The sequence below is a fragment of the Thamnophis sirtalis genome, unplaced genomic scaffold (genome assembly GCF_051295495.1).
Source record: "Thamnophis sirtalis isolate CommonGarterSnake01/CBP01778 unplaced genomic scaffold, rThaSir2_p1.2 scaffold_6, whole genome shotgun sequence".
Taxonomy (NCBI): domain Eukaryota; kingdom Metazoa; phylum Chordata; class Lepidosauria; order Squamata; family Natricidae; genus Thamnophis; species Thamnophis sirtalis.
Window position 1 is genome coordinate 34,408,777 of NW_028261386.1, and position 15,426 is coordinate 34,424,202.

General features: G+C 38.0%; 1 protein-coding gene across 19 annotated transcripts in view; it reads left to right on the forward strand.

Annotated features, from left to right (window-relative positions):
- The window catches only part of NRXN1 (neurexin 1), an 828,007-nt gene that overhangs the window by 593,644 nt on the left and 218,937 nt on the right, over nucleotides 1-15,426 (forward strand). For all 19 annotated transcript variants that reach the window (XM_087717540.1, XM_087717541.1, XM_087717547.1 and 16 more), the window contains one exon: nucleotides 9,928-10,109. In XM_087717540.1, coding sequence (XP_087573666.1) covers nucleotides 9,928-10,109 — 182 coding nt within the window. The remainder of the gene's footprint in view (nucleotides 1-9,927; nucleotides 10,110-15,426) is intronic.

Genomic DNA, 15,426 nt, shown 5'->3' on the forward strand with positions numbered 1-15,426 from the left:
ACTAGTAATCAGTTATTGAAGCTTTGTTATTTATTCATCTTAGAGGGCTGCTAAACCACTAAATAGGAGAAAAGAACTATTTTGCACATTAGCTCTGGACATCTGGAATAAGATTATCTTGTAGAGACTGTGCAAACTTTAAAACAAACCTGAAATCTTTGCGATTCCAGGGAGTATCTTATCTAATTTACCTTATTTTCTACTGCAGTTACAATGTTGTTATTGTAAAGTGAAGAAATTCACCTGCATTTTTTTCCTGTCAATTTTCATTCTCTTTGGAGAGAGAGGACATGTTTCAGGGTATACAAGGGATAAAATAATTTGGAGAAACTCTCCTGACTGTGGCATTCTTGAACAAATTTGTTACCTGGTGAACAAAGGAGGAATGTCAGTGAAACCCTATCTTTTAGCCACATGTGATATTCAGCCAGTTCTCTCCGATTTGGGCGAACTGGTAGCAGCGGCTGTGGGAAGCTCCCCGCTCCAATGTAATGTGTGAGCACTGTGTATGCGCAGAAGGCAGTGCACGGATGTGGTGTGTGCGAGCGCTCACATTTGCGAACTGGTAGGGAACGTAAGTGAATCCCATCGCTACTTTCAGCCCTGTGCAGTTGATTCAACTACAGCCTCTCTGGGTCCCCACGTTTGCCTTAACTCTTATGGGAAGACACAGTAGGGAAACTGAAATGATTAAAAAAAAAAAACAATTTTTCCTTTGTACAATTTAAGACAAAAAATATCTGTCCAATTTATTTATGTAGGAGAATAAGGGGGAAAAAACCAACTATGTGCCCAGCTCTAGTTACAATAAGATGTTGGCTTAATATTTAATTTTTGGCATTTGTAGATGTTGCCATTTTCTGTTGTTTAACATTGCATGAGATATTATTCTATTTTGAGGAGCATTTTTCATTTGAAAATGGCATAGAAATGTTTTAAATAATAAATGAATGCCTGTAAGTGTTCCTTTTTTAAAAAAACATTTTTTTAGATTAGAATTTCTTGGTAAGGAGCAGCGGTTGGTGTTTTGAGTGCTATAATTGTATGATTGAATTCAGATTTACCGTACTGTGAATGTTGCTTCTTGAGTTCATTGGATATAATGTTACACTGAAAGAGAAAAGTACAAATTAAAAGATTAGGACTCTCCCTTATCCCCAATTCATTGTTGCTCTGCAAATTTGAAATGGATAGCAAGCCCAGTGTTTTATTAGAACAATATCTTAAGTTCCTTGTAGGGTTTAATCATTAATGGAGGGGGGGGGGAGAGCTCGATGACAGGAAAAAACCAAATGCTCACAAGTTATTATAACAAGCTATTGCTATAAGTAATGAATTTTACATTATTATGTTTGCTTTCTGAAATCTAAACACAAACACTAACACTAACACTGTTCTGGAATATAACAGATACCATTTTTTCACAATTAACATGAGAAGCTCAGAGAACAGCAGCTTTGTAGATAAGACAAAGGCTAGTCTAGTGTTTCTCAACACAGATTCATTAGTTGGTTATTTGACTCTCCCCTGGTGTTCCAGTATTGGAGTGATGGGCATGGAGGCAGAATAACCAAGATAAAATTAAGCGTTCCCAGGAGAAAGGAAGGGAGGTTACTATATTCATTCATATTGTGTTGTTTGTGAAAGTTGAGTAATAGATCTTTGATCCATGCTAAGGTGAAGAGCATAATTTACATCATGTTGGATTGCACCTAACTCATTGCTGGTTTTTATAGCTGGCAATATCTGAAGCAGTGTGGATAGAGAGGAAAAGGTGTTTGTTTGTTTATTTAAAACATGTATATAGTAGCCCTTCTTATAACAAACTCAGGGCAACTCTCAATCAAAAGTTATAACAGCATATAAAGTGCATGCGTGAGAATGGGAAATGCTGCCGAGCCTCTTCGCTCCGGCTACTGGAAAATTGCAACGAAATATTCTTGGTGACCAGGACCTCGGACATGGTGATGGAGGGGGTCCTGCAAGAGACCAGCGTCTGGGCTAGCCGGGGAGGTAACTACCTGGGGGGGGGGGGCTGCCTTCAGGCGGCTCTTGGATGGTGTTGCCTCCCTTGGCGGCCTCTTTACATTCTTGAGCTACAGCTGGTCATTGTCATCGTCGGAGACGGCTTTGCGCGGGTGGCGACGGCCTCAGCCTCACTGCCCTGGGAGGTGTTGGTCTTGCGCTGAGTGGTGCCGACGTGTCAGTTTGTGCCCTGAAGAGGGGTTGGGGAGCCCTACAGAAATGTTTGTCTGGCTTGGGGGACTGTTTTCCTGCCTCCATCGCCCCCCCACCGCAGTTCTGCTGACTCCCCCCTCCTTTCCTCTTGGCGCGGCTTTTTCTCTATCTTGCCGCTGCCCCTGCAGGGCTTCACATCGCTCTTCTTTCTGCCTGCTGGGACTGTGACCCCGAAAGCTCGGCGACTGGCCTTCTGTTGCGGCCAGTTTCATCTGCTGCTGTTATTGCCTCAGGAGTGTTGTGTTAGACAGCGCCATTTTCTGGACCATCCTACATCAGGTGCCATTACTCTGGACCAGCAGGGAGGTGACATGTGGCTGGATCTGGACGATAGTTAGCACCTCTCTCCGGGAGGGATCCTTCCCACTCCTCCTAAAGGAAGAGGTGGTGAGACTCCTCCTGAAGAAGCCTTCTATGGATCCAGCCATTTTGAGCAACTATCATCCAGTCTCCAACCTCTCCTTTGTTGGGAAGGTTGTCGAGAAGGTGGTGACCTTTCAACTCCGACGGTCCTTGGATGAAACCAATTATCTGGATTCCTTTCAGTCCGGTTTCAGGCCTGGTTACAGCATGGAAACTGCTTTGGTTGCACTGATCGATGATCTCTGGCGAGCCAGGGATAGGGGTCACTCCTCTATCCTTGTGCTTCTTGACCTCTCAGCGGCCTTCGATACCATTGACCATGGTATCCTTCTGCGACGGTTGCGGGAGGTGGGAGTGGGAGGCACCGTTCTTCGGTGGTTCTCCTCCTACCTCTCTGACAGGTCGCAGTCGGTGTTGGTCGGAGGGCAGAGATCGACCCCTAGGCCCCTCAATTATGGGGTGCCGCAGGGTTCGGTCCTGTCCCCCCTCCTATTTAACATCTACATGAAGCCACTGGGTGAGATCATACACCGGCACGGGATTAAATATCATCAATATGCGGACGATACACAGTTGTATCTGTCTGCCCCGTGCCAACTCAGTGAAGCGGTAGAAGTGATGTGCCAGTGCCTGGAGGCTGTTAGGGTCTGGATGGGAGCGAACAAGCTTGCGCTCAATCCTGACAAGACCGAGTGACTATTGATGCTCCCTCCCAAAGATGGTCCAGTTATTCCATCTCTCAGCCTGGGGGGTGAAATTATACGCCCCTCAGAGAGGGTTCACAATTTGGGGGTCCTCCTGGATCTGCAGCTGACTCTAGAACATCATTTGTTGGCTGTGACCAGGAGGGCCTTTGCCCAGGTTCGCCTGGTGCACCAATTGCGACCCTACCTGGACTGGGAAGCCCTTCGGATAGTCACTCATGCCCTCATCACCGCAAGATTGGACTACTGTAACGCGCTCTACATGGGGCTGCCCTTGAAGAGTGTTTGAAGACTTCAGCTTGTCCAGAATGCAGCTGCATGAGCGATTGTGGGTGCACTTCGGTACACCCACGTTACACCTATCCTCCGCGAGCTGCACTGGCTGCCTATTGGTCTCTGGACACGCTTCAAGGTGCTAGTCGTTACTTTTAAAGCCGTACATGGTATCAGACCTGGGTACTTGAGAGACCGCCTCCTGCCAGTCACCTCCCAAAGACCTATTAGATCCCACAGACTAGGCCTCCTCCGAATTCCATCTGCCGGCCAATGTCGGCTGGTGACTCCTCGGGGGAGGGCCTTCTCTGTGGCTGCTCCGGCCCTCTGGAACGATCTCCCCATGGAGATCCGGACCCTTACTACCCTCCTGGCCTTCCACAAAGCAGTTAAGACCTGGATGTTCCGGCAAGCCTGGGGCTGTTGAGCCATCCAGCCCCATTCGAGGTTACGGCTGTTATAATTTTAAATTATTGTTTGTTATATTTATTTTTTATTCTTTTTTGTATCCCTTCCCCTTTTTTTATTGTGAGTCGCCCTGAGTCCCTCAGGAATAGGGCGGCATACAAACCCAATAAAATAAAATAAAAAAATCCAAAAAATATAAAGCCTTCTTAAAACACATTATAGACATCAAAAACAACAACCTGGTGCCAAGTCAAACTTTTAATGTGCAATCACCTCATCTTATCCCATTCCTTAAAGGAAAATTCAGGTGTTAAAAGCTTTACAGAAGACTAGGAAGGTAGTCCCTGCCAAATTTCAGGGAACAGAAGGTTAAGTTCTGTTCCGTAGGGTAAGTAGAGAGTCTTATTTCAAAACTCTAACTGGACGAACCTAAACCCTTCTTCAGGTGTGATAAAAGTAACTCGGTTCTCAAGGTTAATAAAACAAAGGAGATTATTGTAGATTTTAGAAAGAGCCAGCATACTCACATTCCACTTAGTATCAAGGTGGTCAACAGTATTAAGTATCTGGGAATGCAGCTAACTAACAATCTGAATTGGTCTCTTCACACGTCATCCTTAGTGATGTGTGCAAACCAGCATCTGCATTTCCTGCATTGGATGAGGAGAGCACATCTTTCTCCTTCTGTCCTGGCCACTTTTTACAGAGGTGCAATTGAGAATGTTTTAACAAACTGCATCACTGTTTGATTTGGTTTGGTGGCAGCAGTGCTTCAGATAGAAAGTCCATACAGAGAGTAGTAATGACAGCTGAAAAGATTATAAAAAGCTTAAAGTTTATAAGTGCTATGTGGTTAGAGCTCAAAACATTGTTAGAGACTCCACACACCCACTTTACAGTCTGTTTCTGTTGTTCTCCTCTGGGAGGAGGTTTCGAAGCATTTCTAGCAGGACTACCAGATTCTATAACAGCTTTGTTCCCTATGCCATCTGTCTGGCAAACTTGCAAGATTCATTTTTCTCGCCATGTACATGTATACATTCAGATTAGACTGGACTGTCTCACTGTGTCATATAATATATGTAGGTTTGTGGATATATACATAATTTTGTATGTATGTATATATGTATTTAGTCATGTTTATGTAATGTATGTTGGAGGTGGTGATCTTTTGATAGCTATATGCAATAAAATTTCATTTTAATGTATGCTGGTTGGTATACATTTAAAGTGATAATAAAGTTATTCTAAGTCTAAGTCTTCTCCAAACAAAATGTGGGTACTGCAAATCACTTGTGGAGTCACCCCCAACTTAACCCCATAGAAGCTATCCTTTTGCAACCAAATGTAATTGGAAAGAAGAGAGTGGATTCACACTAGATAGATCATGAATTGGGAAAACTTGGATTCTAATATCACCTCAATTCAAATTTATGTTTACAAGTCCTGATCAGACAATCCTGTTAATTAAGTCAGAACTATGAGTAAGCGTGTTGTGGGGCCAACTAAACACAAGGGGGCGGGGCTAATTACAGGAAGTTATTGTGACCTGTATCTCACAAATGTATATACGTTTCAATAAGATTTTTAATGATACTACCATATTCCTTAGGCTTTTAGGCTCCTTAGTGGTTTGAGAGAGACAGCTTGACTGTCAAGTGACTGACCTGAATTGATTTTGCACTGTGGTCCATAAGGGAAGCAAAGAACTTATAGTACATTTGTTATGACACTTCGGAAAAAGAGCTCCTGACATTCAACAGAAAAGAGGAAGACTTGACAACTCATATTTATATCTTCAGGGTTTTTTTTTTAACCCGCTGTCCTCAAGTGACTTACCAGAATAAAAAAGATTAGTGCTGGAATATGTAATAAGTAATTTCTTATTTCACAGTTGACATCCTGGCTCATAGGTAAATCCAATGTGAAGAATTTTGGAGCCAATGCAATACCAGGTTTGGATCCTTTACACAGCTCTAGACTAATATTTCAGAATAATTCCTGTAAAATAAGATGTTTAAAATTATGTTTTCATAATGAATGCCCATAGAACCTGAAGTAAAAAGGAATGTTACATCTAGGATTTTCATATTACATAACAAAAATTAGCACATAATAAAATCCTACTTAGGATAATAACTCCATTCACTTGATTTGTACATTGGCTAAGTTGTTGCTGCATTAAATCAGTCAACCCATTAAATCTATCCTGTACAGAGGTCTGACTTCCTAGGGGAAGACCTGTCCACTCAAAACCATCTTTTGTTGAGCCTAATGCAGCTGCATATGTTGTGACCCCACTTAGACTAATAAGGTGGAACATAGCAAAATAGAATCTTGTTTAAGATTGCAGTCAAATACAGGTAGTCCTTGCTTAGAGAGTTCATTTCTTTCCTATTCATCACTGTGTCACCTGCAATTGTTAAGTGAAACATCTTGTGACCCTGACTTGTAATTTTACTACTGGCTTCTCCATTAACTCTGTTCATCCCAAGCTGGTTGGGAAGCCCTCAAATAATGCTGAAGTGCTCACCAGTTGTGATGGTCATAATTGCAAGGCTTGGTCATCAAACTGTTGTTTTAACCCATCATAATTTTCATCATCTTATAGTACTATTGTAAAGATACATTTCTAATGCTATTTGATTCTATTCCTAATGTCGCCAAATAATTCTAAAGGTAATTATAATATTAGCAAAGGATGAAAATATCTTGTACCAGAGTCAAATAAACTGATCTATAAAGCCCAAAATTTCACTTGCTGTTATACAGTTTCCTTTGACGTTCCCAGTAAACTGCTTTGAATTATGGATATGGAAAGTTTTGATACATTCCCCTGGTTGACTCTAAAACATCAGACAATTGGGGAATTCAAATGATAGAGTGAGCCAAAATGGTAAAAAAATTCTGACTTACTTATGAATAAGATTTCTCCTATTTGGTTCCCTCTGGATAGCACCATCCATTATTTTATTTAAAATCATATGGAAATCAACATGTCTGAATTTGTGCCAGCCCTAACAAGCAAGGATTAAAAGGCCTAGAAAAAAAAACATATTTTTAAAAATCTGATTTGTTAAGTGTGAAGCAAGCTAGAGCTTTTGGTCTGGCATAAAGTTCAACAACTCTTAAATGTAACTATTCATACCTTCAATTTAGTCAAATACATCACTGTATTATCACTGTACTCACCGAGGGTACTATTTAGAAATGTATGTGGCTCAATCAGCTGCAAAGTGACCAGTAGTAGTTAAGGCTGTTTTAAGAATGTCTGAAAACTATGCAGTTAAGTGTTATTCTAAACATTTAATGCCCCTTGCTTTGAACTCTGGCAGAAACATTGGCTGTGTTTTATTATTTTCAAATAGAAGAATCTTAAGAAACTTAAGGAGTGGATACAAATGTACTACATGTTGTGGTGGGGAAGTGGTTAAAAATTGCAGGCTAACTCTGCCCGTAGCCAAGAGTTTGATTCTAAGCCTTCCATCCTTCTGAAGTTGGTAAAACGAGGACTCAGATTGTTAAGCGCAATATGCTGGCATTGCAGTTGCATGGTTTCCATTTAAAAACAAGTAAGACAAGAACTGATTGTGAAGAACATGGGTTTGAGCAGCTTGTTATGCTGAATGCGTGGTGTGCAGCTGCTTGTTATTTTTGTTTAATTACCAACAAGGGCTAATTTAATCTCATAGCTGTGCTGGTATATTTGGGTGTATGGATATAAGGGTGATTTCATCCCAGTCACAGAAAGAAATAAACCTCCTTATCCTCATTGCCTGTGGTCCCATTAGCAGTTGAATTGCGCAGCACTAATGAAGATATAGTTGTATGCTGTGCTTTCTGCATAATGTGCAGTTTTTCCCTCAGGCAGGATCCTGCCATCTTTCTGCTTCCTTCCCCCCACCCCTTTTTTTGAGGGCGGGGTAGTGTTCTATGGTAAATCACTGAGAAAAATGAGTCAGTTACTATTCTCCCAAATTCTTAGCTAAACATTGAACTTCTTTTTTTTTACCTCTCAACTCCTTCCCTAAGGGGAGACAGTAAGAGAGGTAGCTCAGCTGTTTGTTGTCTCAATTACACCAGATATTTCTGTAGTTAATTATAAACATTTACATTATTCTGGGGGAACCCCTCTGGATTTTCATTTCCTTTATACTTAGTTCAAACTATGTTCTGATTTATTTACTTGCTCAGGAAAAAAAAAAGACTTTTTTTTGGTCCTTCAGAGACTAATTTTTTTTTTGGAGGGTCTATTGGGTATAAGCAGGGAGTAAGGTTTGTATGTTTGAATACAACTAAAGTGACCCTAATTAATGGTCATTTTAAACCTGCTTTAAACATATAGATAAATTTACAATGTATGAATGAATATATGATTGGATATATTGAATGGAATTAGAAATTACCTGACAGCAATGTGATCTTGTTTACTTCAACTGCATAATTTTTAAAAATTGCAAAGGACTTGAATGTGAGTTATTCATATATGTATTTTTTGTATAGGAATATAAAACAATGTCCCCTCAAATTTCACTGACAGCAAAGTTAGATATTGTACTCCACTAACTTCAGAGGAAGACAAATGTTATTGTCAAGTAAAATCTTTTTGAGTTTTTTTTTTTGTTTGGGGGGGGAGGTTTGATCAAAAATTTGCATAAAGTGGACTAAAAAGATTGTCCTCCTGAAAATAGTGTACAAATAGCAATACAGTTTTCTATGAAAACAACTTATGTGGAGGGATTTGCATTTTAAATTTTTTTTTATCAAGGACATTTACAGACAATTTAAAAGAACTGTATTAAAATTGCTTCTTGAGTAATTTGCATTATTAAAAATAATGCACAGAAAACCTCTGTACAATATGGTAAACATGAAGACATTGTGAGCATATGTTTCTATGAATTTTTCTGTGAGTTTTAAAAATTCAGTAGGAAATACAAAGGCAAACTAAATACTGCAGTATTGTTAGAGACAATAAAACAATTTTTAAAGCTATTTGGCATCTACTGACCAAAGCTGTTCTTTTAATTTTAAAATCTTTGGGTAAATTCACATCTTTATTTCCCAGTGATAAGATCTCATTTAATATGTATGCATATGGGAATTAGTTCTTTAATTCTGATAATACAAGGTTATACAGTAAGTAGAATTACTCCCCAACCCATCATACATCTGGATAATGATTTAAAAAATCTGAACATGAAAAATGATCAGAAAAAAACCCAAATAATCTCAGAGCTTTGAAATTTAAGGAATATTAGTGCCAATTGAACAGACTGCAATAAAGTAAAAAATTGTAAAAAAACAAGTACCCACTAGTAAGACTGTGGGGAGTGATAAATTACGAGCAGTAATTCAGACAGCATACCATGGATTACTAGTGTGATAGCAACTGGAATACCTGAACAAGTTCTAATTCCAGCATTGTGTGTTCAGCTTTGGAAGTGGATTATACACACATGATCTTGAAAATCCTTAATGCATTTTCTTGTTTTGGGGTAGAGTTCACATTGTATGGAGGCCGGTGAATAAATTCAATCAAATGCTCTTACAGACGGCATATGGATTCTAGACATTTATAGACCTAGACATCTATACACAAATAGAGGTTTGTGAGTCTTGGGGGACAATAGTTGTACATGCCCTCTTACATCACAGTATTTGCCTAAATAGGACTAATATCAAAGTCCTTTAAAAATACCATATTGCCTCTCAGTTCTACACAGAATATTCCCAGGTCAATGAATATAGGATTTCAGCCTGTGTATAAAGAAATATGTATAGAAAAGCAGGCAAAAAATGGAGAGGGGGTTCTGAGAGGGTGAGAATTATATTTTAAAAGGCTTGTAAAGGCATTAGAAAACCAAATGCATTAACATATATGGCACCTTGTTTCTTTTTTAGAGCGGACCCACTAATTAATTTGTTTTCTTTCTTACAGCGGGAACAACATACATATTTAGCAAAGGTGGTGGACAGATTACATATACCTGGCCTCCCAATGATCGGCCCAGCACCCGAGCAGATAGACTGGCCATAGGGTTTAGCACAGTTCAAAAAGAAGCCATCTTGGTCCGTGTGGATAGCTCGACTGGGCTTGGTGATTATTTAGAGCTGCACATCGTAAGTACCGTCAGCAAAATGCAATGCTACTATTTGTCTGAAAGCTTCGATTTTAGCTTTTGCAATGGCTATTACAGTATTGTCCTTTTCTGAAATTGATCTTCTATCATTGAATAATATTTTTCCAAAGCAATTCAATGATTTCCATAATTCAGTCTCAGTTTTGGAAGAGATGTTGGCATTAAGAAACTAGCCCTGTTGCTTAATAGCAAATTATACAAGAGTTTAAAGCATTTTGAATGAGCCGACTTCAGTATAATTTTAAAAGGCTGCAGATTTGGTTATGAATTGTTTTCATAAAATAGGATTTTCTTTGACCTATTGCAATTATGTATGAGATATGAAGCTATATATTAAATTGTGAATATGGTATATAATTATGTTTTTGGCATGCTGGAAACAATGTAATCTCTTTTCATCGTTTTGTGTGCCAAGTGCACACTAAAAATCTCACAATTGTACCATATGACACCAAATCTAACATGGAAACAATAGGTGTAACTTTTTAATTATTATTTTGTGTAGCTTTTTAATTAATAAAAAAGTGAAAGAAATATGACAAAGAAAAAATCTGTAGTATAAAACAATCATTCCAGCAGTAAAAAAATCACTTTTACATATACTCATTCAATGTATAATAATAATAATAATAATAATAATAATAATAATAATAATAATAATAATAATAGCAACAACAACAATAATAATAATAATAAATATATGTTTCTCTTGCATAATTAATATATTTTAACCCATTGTTTTTTGTGTAAATGAGTCCCATTTTTTCATTATACTTGTCTATATAAAGTTTATGTCTATAAACAGTCAGCTCCTAGGTGGCAAATGCAATCAAGTAACAATATCGGGTAACTTAAATATTGTAGAGTGAACCAGCTTGATTAAAGCATCAGGCTAGAAACCAGGGACCATGATTTCTAATCCTATCTTAGATACAAAGCCATTTCGGTAGCTATGGGCTATGGGCTAGTCACGGTAGCTATGGGCTATGGGCTAGTCACGTTGTCTTAGCCCTAGGAAGGAAAAAGTGGCAAAACACTTCTGAAAAACCTTGCCAAGAGGAGTACAGGAGTCTAGTCTCTTGAGAACTGGACACAATTGAATAGAAGAAAAAACAGGAAAGTTGCAGTGTATGGTTGAAATTTCTATGCAAGTGTAATGTATCCTGTGGAATTCAGGTACCATAGTTAGAAATGCTAGACCTCAAGTTCCCTGAAAGCATACAAAACCCCAGAAGACTGTGATGTGTTTGAAAGACTTTTCTACTTTCCTTATTATGTCTAAAAAGGAATGTGGAGAAGCTCGTGTCCTGAATAGTGTGGTTTTTGGAGTATCTGGCCCATAAAGAGTTAAGACCAATTTCATTTTGAGTTGAATTGGAATATTGTATATTCCAAAGCGGATGCATGGGCTAGGAGTAATGCACAAATTTGAATATCCAAACTAGCCGTTGTTAGAGCTGTCCACATCATTGGTCTCAACTACAGTAATATATTGTAGCTCAGTGGTATGAATGTCAGGAAAAGATGTATTAGTATTAGCAAATTTGCAAAAGAATCTGTCAGAGGAATTGTAATGGTCCTATTTGGTTGGATATGTTGTTAATCCTGACAAGAGCTGACTGATCCTATCATTACCATGAGGTGATAAATTTTGAATAGAAAACAGTTGGCACCCTGAAAGGTCTAGTAGGGTAATTTCAAGTTGCCTTAGAGCAAACAAGTAGCAATCAGCATGGAAAGTGTCTGGATTTTTATGGCATAATAAATAAATGATCAGTTGAGATAAACTTAAGTAGGGCAACTGAGCATTTTAGAGTTTACATTAATCTCAGCTTTGTTAATACATTAAGTTTGAGCCAGATTTAACAGCAACCTTGCTACTTCACTGAAGAAGAAATAACTCCTCTGGCAAGAAATTAGTTATTGATCTATTAGCAATATACACTGTCACCTCGGAAAATGTTCAGTGATATTATTTCTAAATCGCCTCATCCCATCTAGCTAAGTTATGTGTGATCTGCTCTTTTATATCCCAAACTTTTCCCTGTTAGTACCTTATCTTATTTACTCATTTATTTTTGATATTGTAATGCTGTCAGTATTGGCATTGCATTATATTTGTTCAGCAACCTTAAGGAACAGTAACGCTCCTCTTAAATCATTTTAATGCTGCCTTTTAGGAACAGATTTTACAAGCATTTTGTTTTTAAAAACAAAACAAAACTAATGTGATGCAGTTTTTAAAGCCAAGTCAACAAAAGAGTTGTGCAACATTATCATACACTTAGTAATAATGACAGCAAAACAAAAAGAATGGAAATGCTAAAAACAAAATAATCTAACAGCAAAGCAAAGAATTATCCTTAAGATGTTTCTAGATTTCTTGGCCACTGTCTTGAATCATGAACGCTATTCCTTGGAAGTATGCCTTTATTATAGTTTGTCGCAGTCAGCCAGATGTTCAGACTGTATTTGGCATTTTTATCCACCTGTTGAGTCTTTCCTAAAGACCTGGCATAGCCAATGTTGTCGTCCTTGTTGTTATTATAATTAATTTCATAGACAGTCAGATATTTAGATTGGATTTGTTGTTCTCCACCTATGGTTTTAGGTTAGGTTTATTGCATTTATATCAAATACTTTCCAAGGATCTGGAATAGGCAGATGTTCTTTTTTAATAATATAAAAGGTAATGTTGCAGGATGTAAGCTGTTCTAAATAAAGCTGCCTTTAAGAATTGACTTATGGTCATTCAGTGCTGATGGTGTTCCAGATGTTTTGGAATTGCATCCAAGCCACCTATTATTGTTGGTACTACCTTTGCTTTCTTTTTGCCACAATCATTCTATTTCCAGGTCTTTATATTTTGTGATTTTTCTCCAGCTCTTTCTCTTCTCTTCTGCTGTCTCTAGGTACTGCAACATCCAAATTCACAGTTTTTTGTCTTTCTTATCGATAATTGTCAAGGCTGGGGTGTTCTGTGGCAGGTGCTTGTCTGTTTGAATTCTAAAGTCCCAGAACACTTTAGCTTCTTCATTTTCTATTACTTTCTCTATTTTGTGGTCCCACTAGATCTTTCCTGCAGGCAAATAGTACTTCTTGTAGATATTATACTGCACTGTTGTTGCTACTCTGTCACTGTTGTTTATGGTTAGTTTGTGCAGTCTTTTTGCAGCAGCTCAGTAGTGGTTCATTGTTCCTGTTGTTTCTTCTCCTTTTCTTTTTCCTTCTCTTTTTCATTCTTTTCCTTCTCCCCTTTCCGTTCATATTCTGTTAGATGTTGTGCCCATATCCAAATACAGTGATGACATATACTCCTTGTCACAACAAACTGGTAGAAAATTGCTGTTTGATTCTGACTTCACCATTTGCATTAATATTTACATTGATTTATGTAAAGAGCCTTCCCAGATTAATTGTCACTAAAAATGGGGAATTGAAACACACTGTTCTTTAAGGCAGAGGTCTCCAACTTTGGCAACTTTAAGCCTGGTGGACTTCAACTCCCAGAATTCCCCAGCCAGCTTTGCTGCTGCTTTAAGGCACTGTCAAGTGTTTGGAATATTAGGCTGCATCTTAGAATTATATGTCTTTTAAAAAAATATTTAAAGAAGTTTTTCAACAGAATTGAAATCAGTGCAAGTTTTGAATGAAAGAATGAAAACTAACAAGAAAGTGAAGAAGAAACATAGGAATAGAAACAGAAAATAAAAAAGAAAAATTCTAAAAAAAGTGGTTGCTGATCATCTAGATCAGGGATAGTCAACCTTTTTATACCTACCGCCCACTTTTGTATCTCTGTTAGTAGTAAAATTTTATAACCGCCCACCGGTTCCACAGTAATGGTGATTTATAAAGTAGGGAAGTCAATTAAATTAAAAAAAGGAAAGTGCTTCAGTATTGGACAAAACCCCTACCGCCCACCATGAAAGCTGGAACGCCCACAAGTGGGCGGTAAGGACCAGGTTGACTACCACTGATCTAGATATCCTTATAGATATTTTTAAAAACTTACCCTCTTTCTCTATGATTATAGCATAATTTCCTTCTTTCCATAAGCTACTCAGTCTAATCATCAAACTCATAAATAAAAACTTTTGTTTTTCTCATTTCAAGTCCAAAGCTCTGAGCCCATTTTATCATGCATCTTTTATTTATTCTTTTTCCATTTCAAATAGGCAATAAAATTTCATACATTTTAGAAATTATATATTCATTATTGTATATAGTTCAGCTTCAAATTCTTTCTTCTACTGCACTTTAACTACTTTATCTTCTGCCCTTTATATTTTTCTTAATTGTGCATTCAAAAATCATTGAAAACTAAAGCCCTCTGCAGTCAGGTGCTCTATTTCCATCTTATATTCTCTATGTTCCTGTTCTAACAACCAGAATTGTATCTCAGAGTGTGGCTGCCATGTGCAAGATGGCAGTGTGTCAGTGGTGGAATTTAAAATTTTTTACTACCGGTTCTGTGTGCATGACTTGGTGGGCATGGCAGGGGAAGGATACTGTAAAATCTCCATTTCCTCCTGATTAGTTGGGACTTGGGAGGCAGAGAATAGATGTGGTGGGGCAAGTCAGAGATGGTATTTACCAGTTCTCTGAACTACTCAAAATTTCCACTACTGATTTTCCAGAAATGATCAAAACCTGCTGAATACCACCTCTGCACTGTGTGATATGTAATATTCATACAGATACTAAGAGTGCTGTCATTGTTAAAATAATGTAAATGATGATGCTAAATTACAGTTGGATGATCTACATTGACCTTAAATGTCCACAGTGTTTTGTATTCAAATGGTAAGAACCATAGAATTATAGAATGTAAGGTTGGAAATTCCCTTCCAATGCAGAAAATTATTTATATGGCATAACTATGTGTTTCCACTGAGGTAGATGAGAAAAAAAGATGTGACTACTTTAATGAGTTGCAAAACAGGGTCTAAATTTGAGTTTCCACATGTTCCAAAGGACTTTCTTAGTCCTCAGGCATGTGTGATCACACAGATCACAATCTCTAAGGGCTAGTACCACAATAGGTGTGACTCTACTTAATATATGTATATAGACCATTTGATTGTAGGATACACATGCATGTGCTTAACTTCTATGATTTCCTGAATTACTTAAAAAATTGTATCATGCCAACATACCTCACAGGGTAAATTATTTGTAAAAATAATAAAGGTGAGATACAAACAAACAAACAAGTAAATAAAAAGAATGCAACCTTAATAGACTGCATAGTTTATGCTATGTTGTAGTTGCAGTCCACATGATACCTCGGGGCT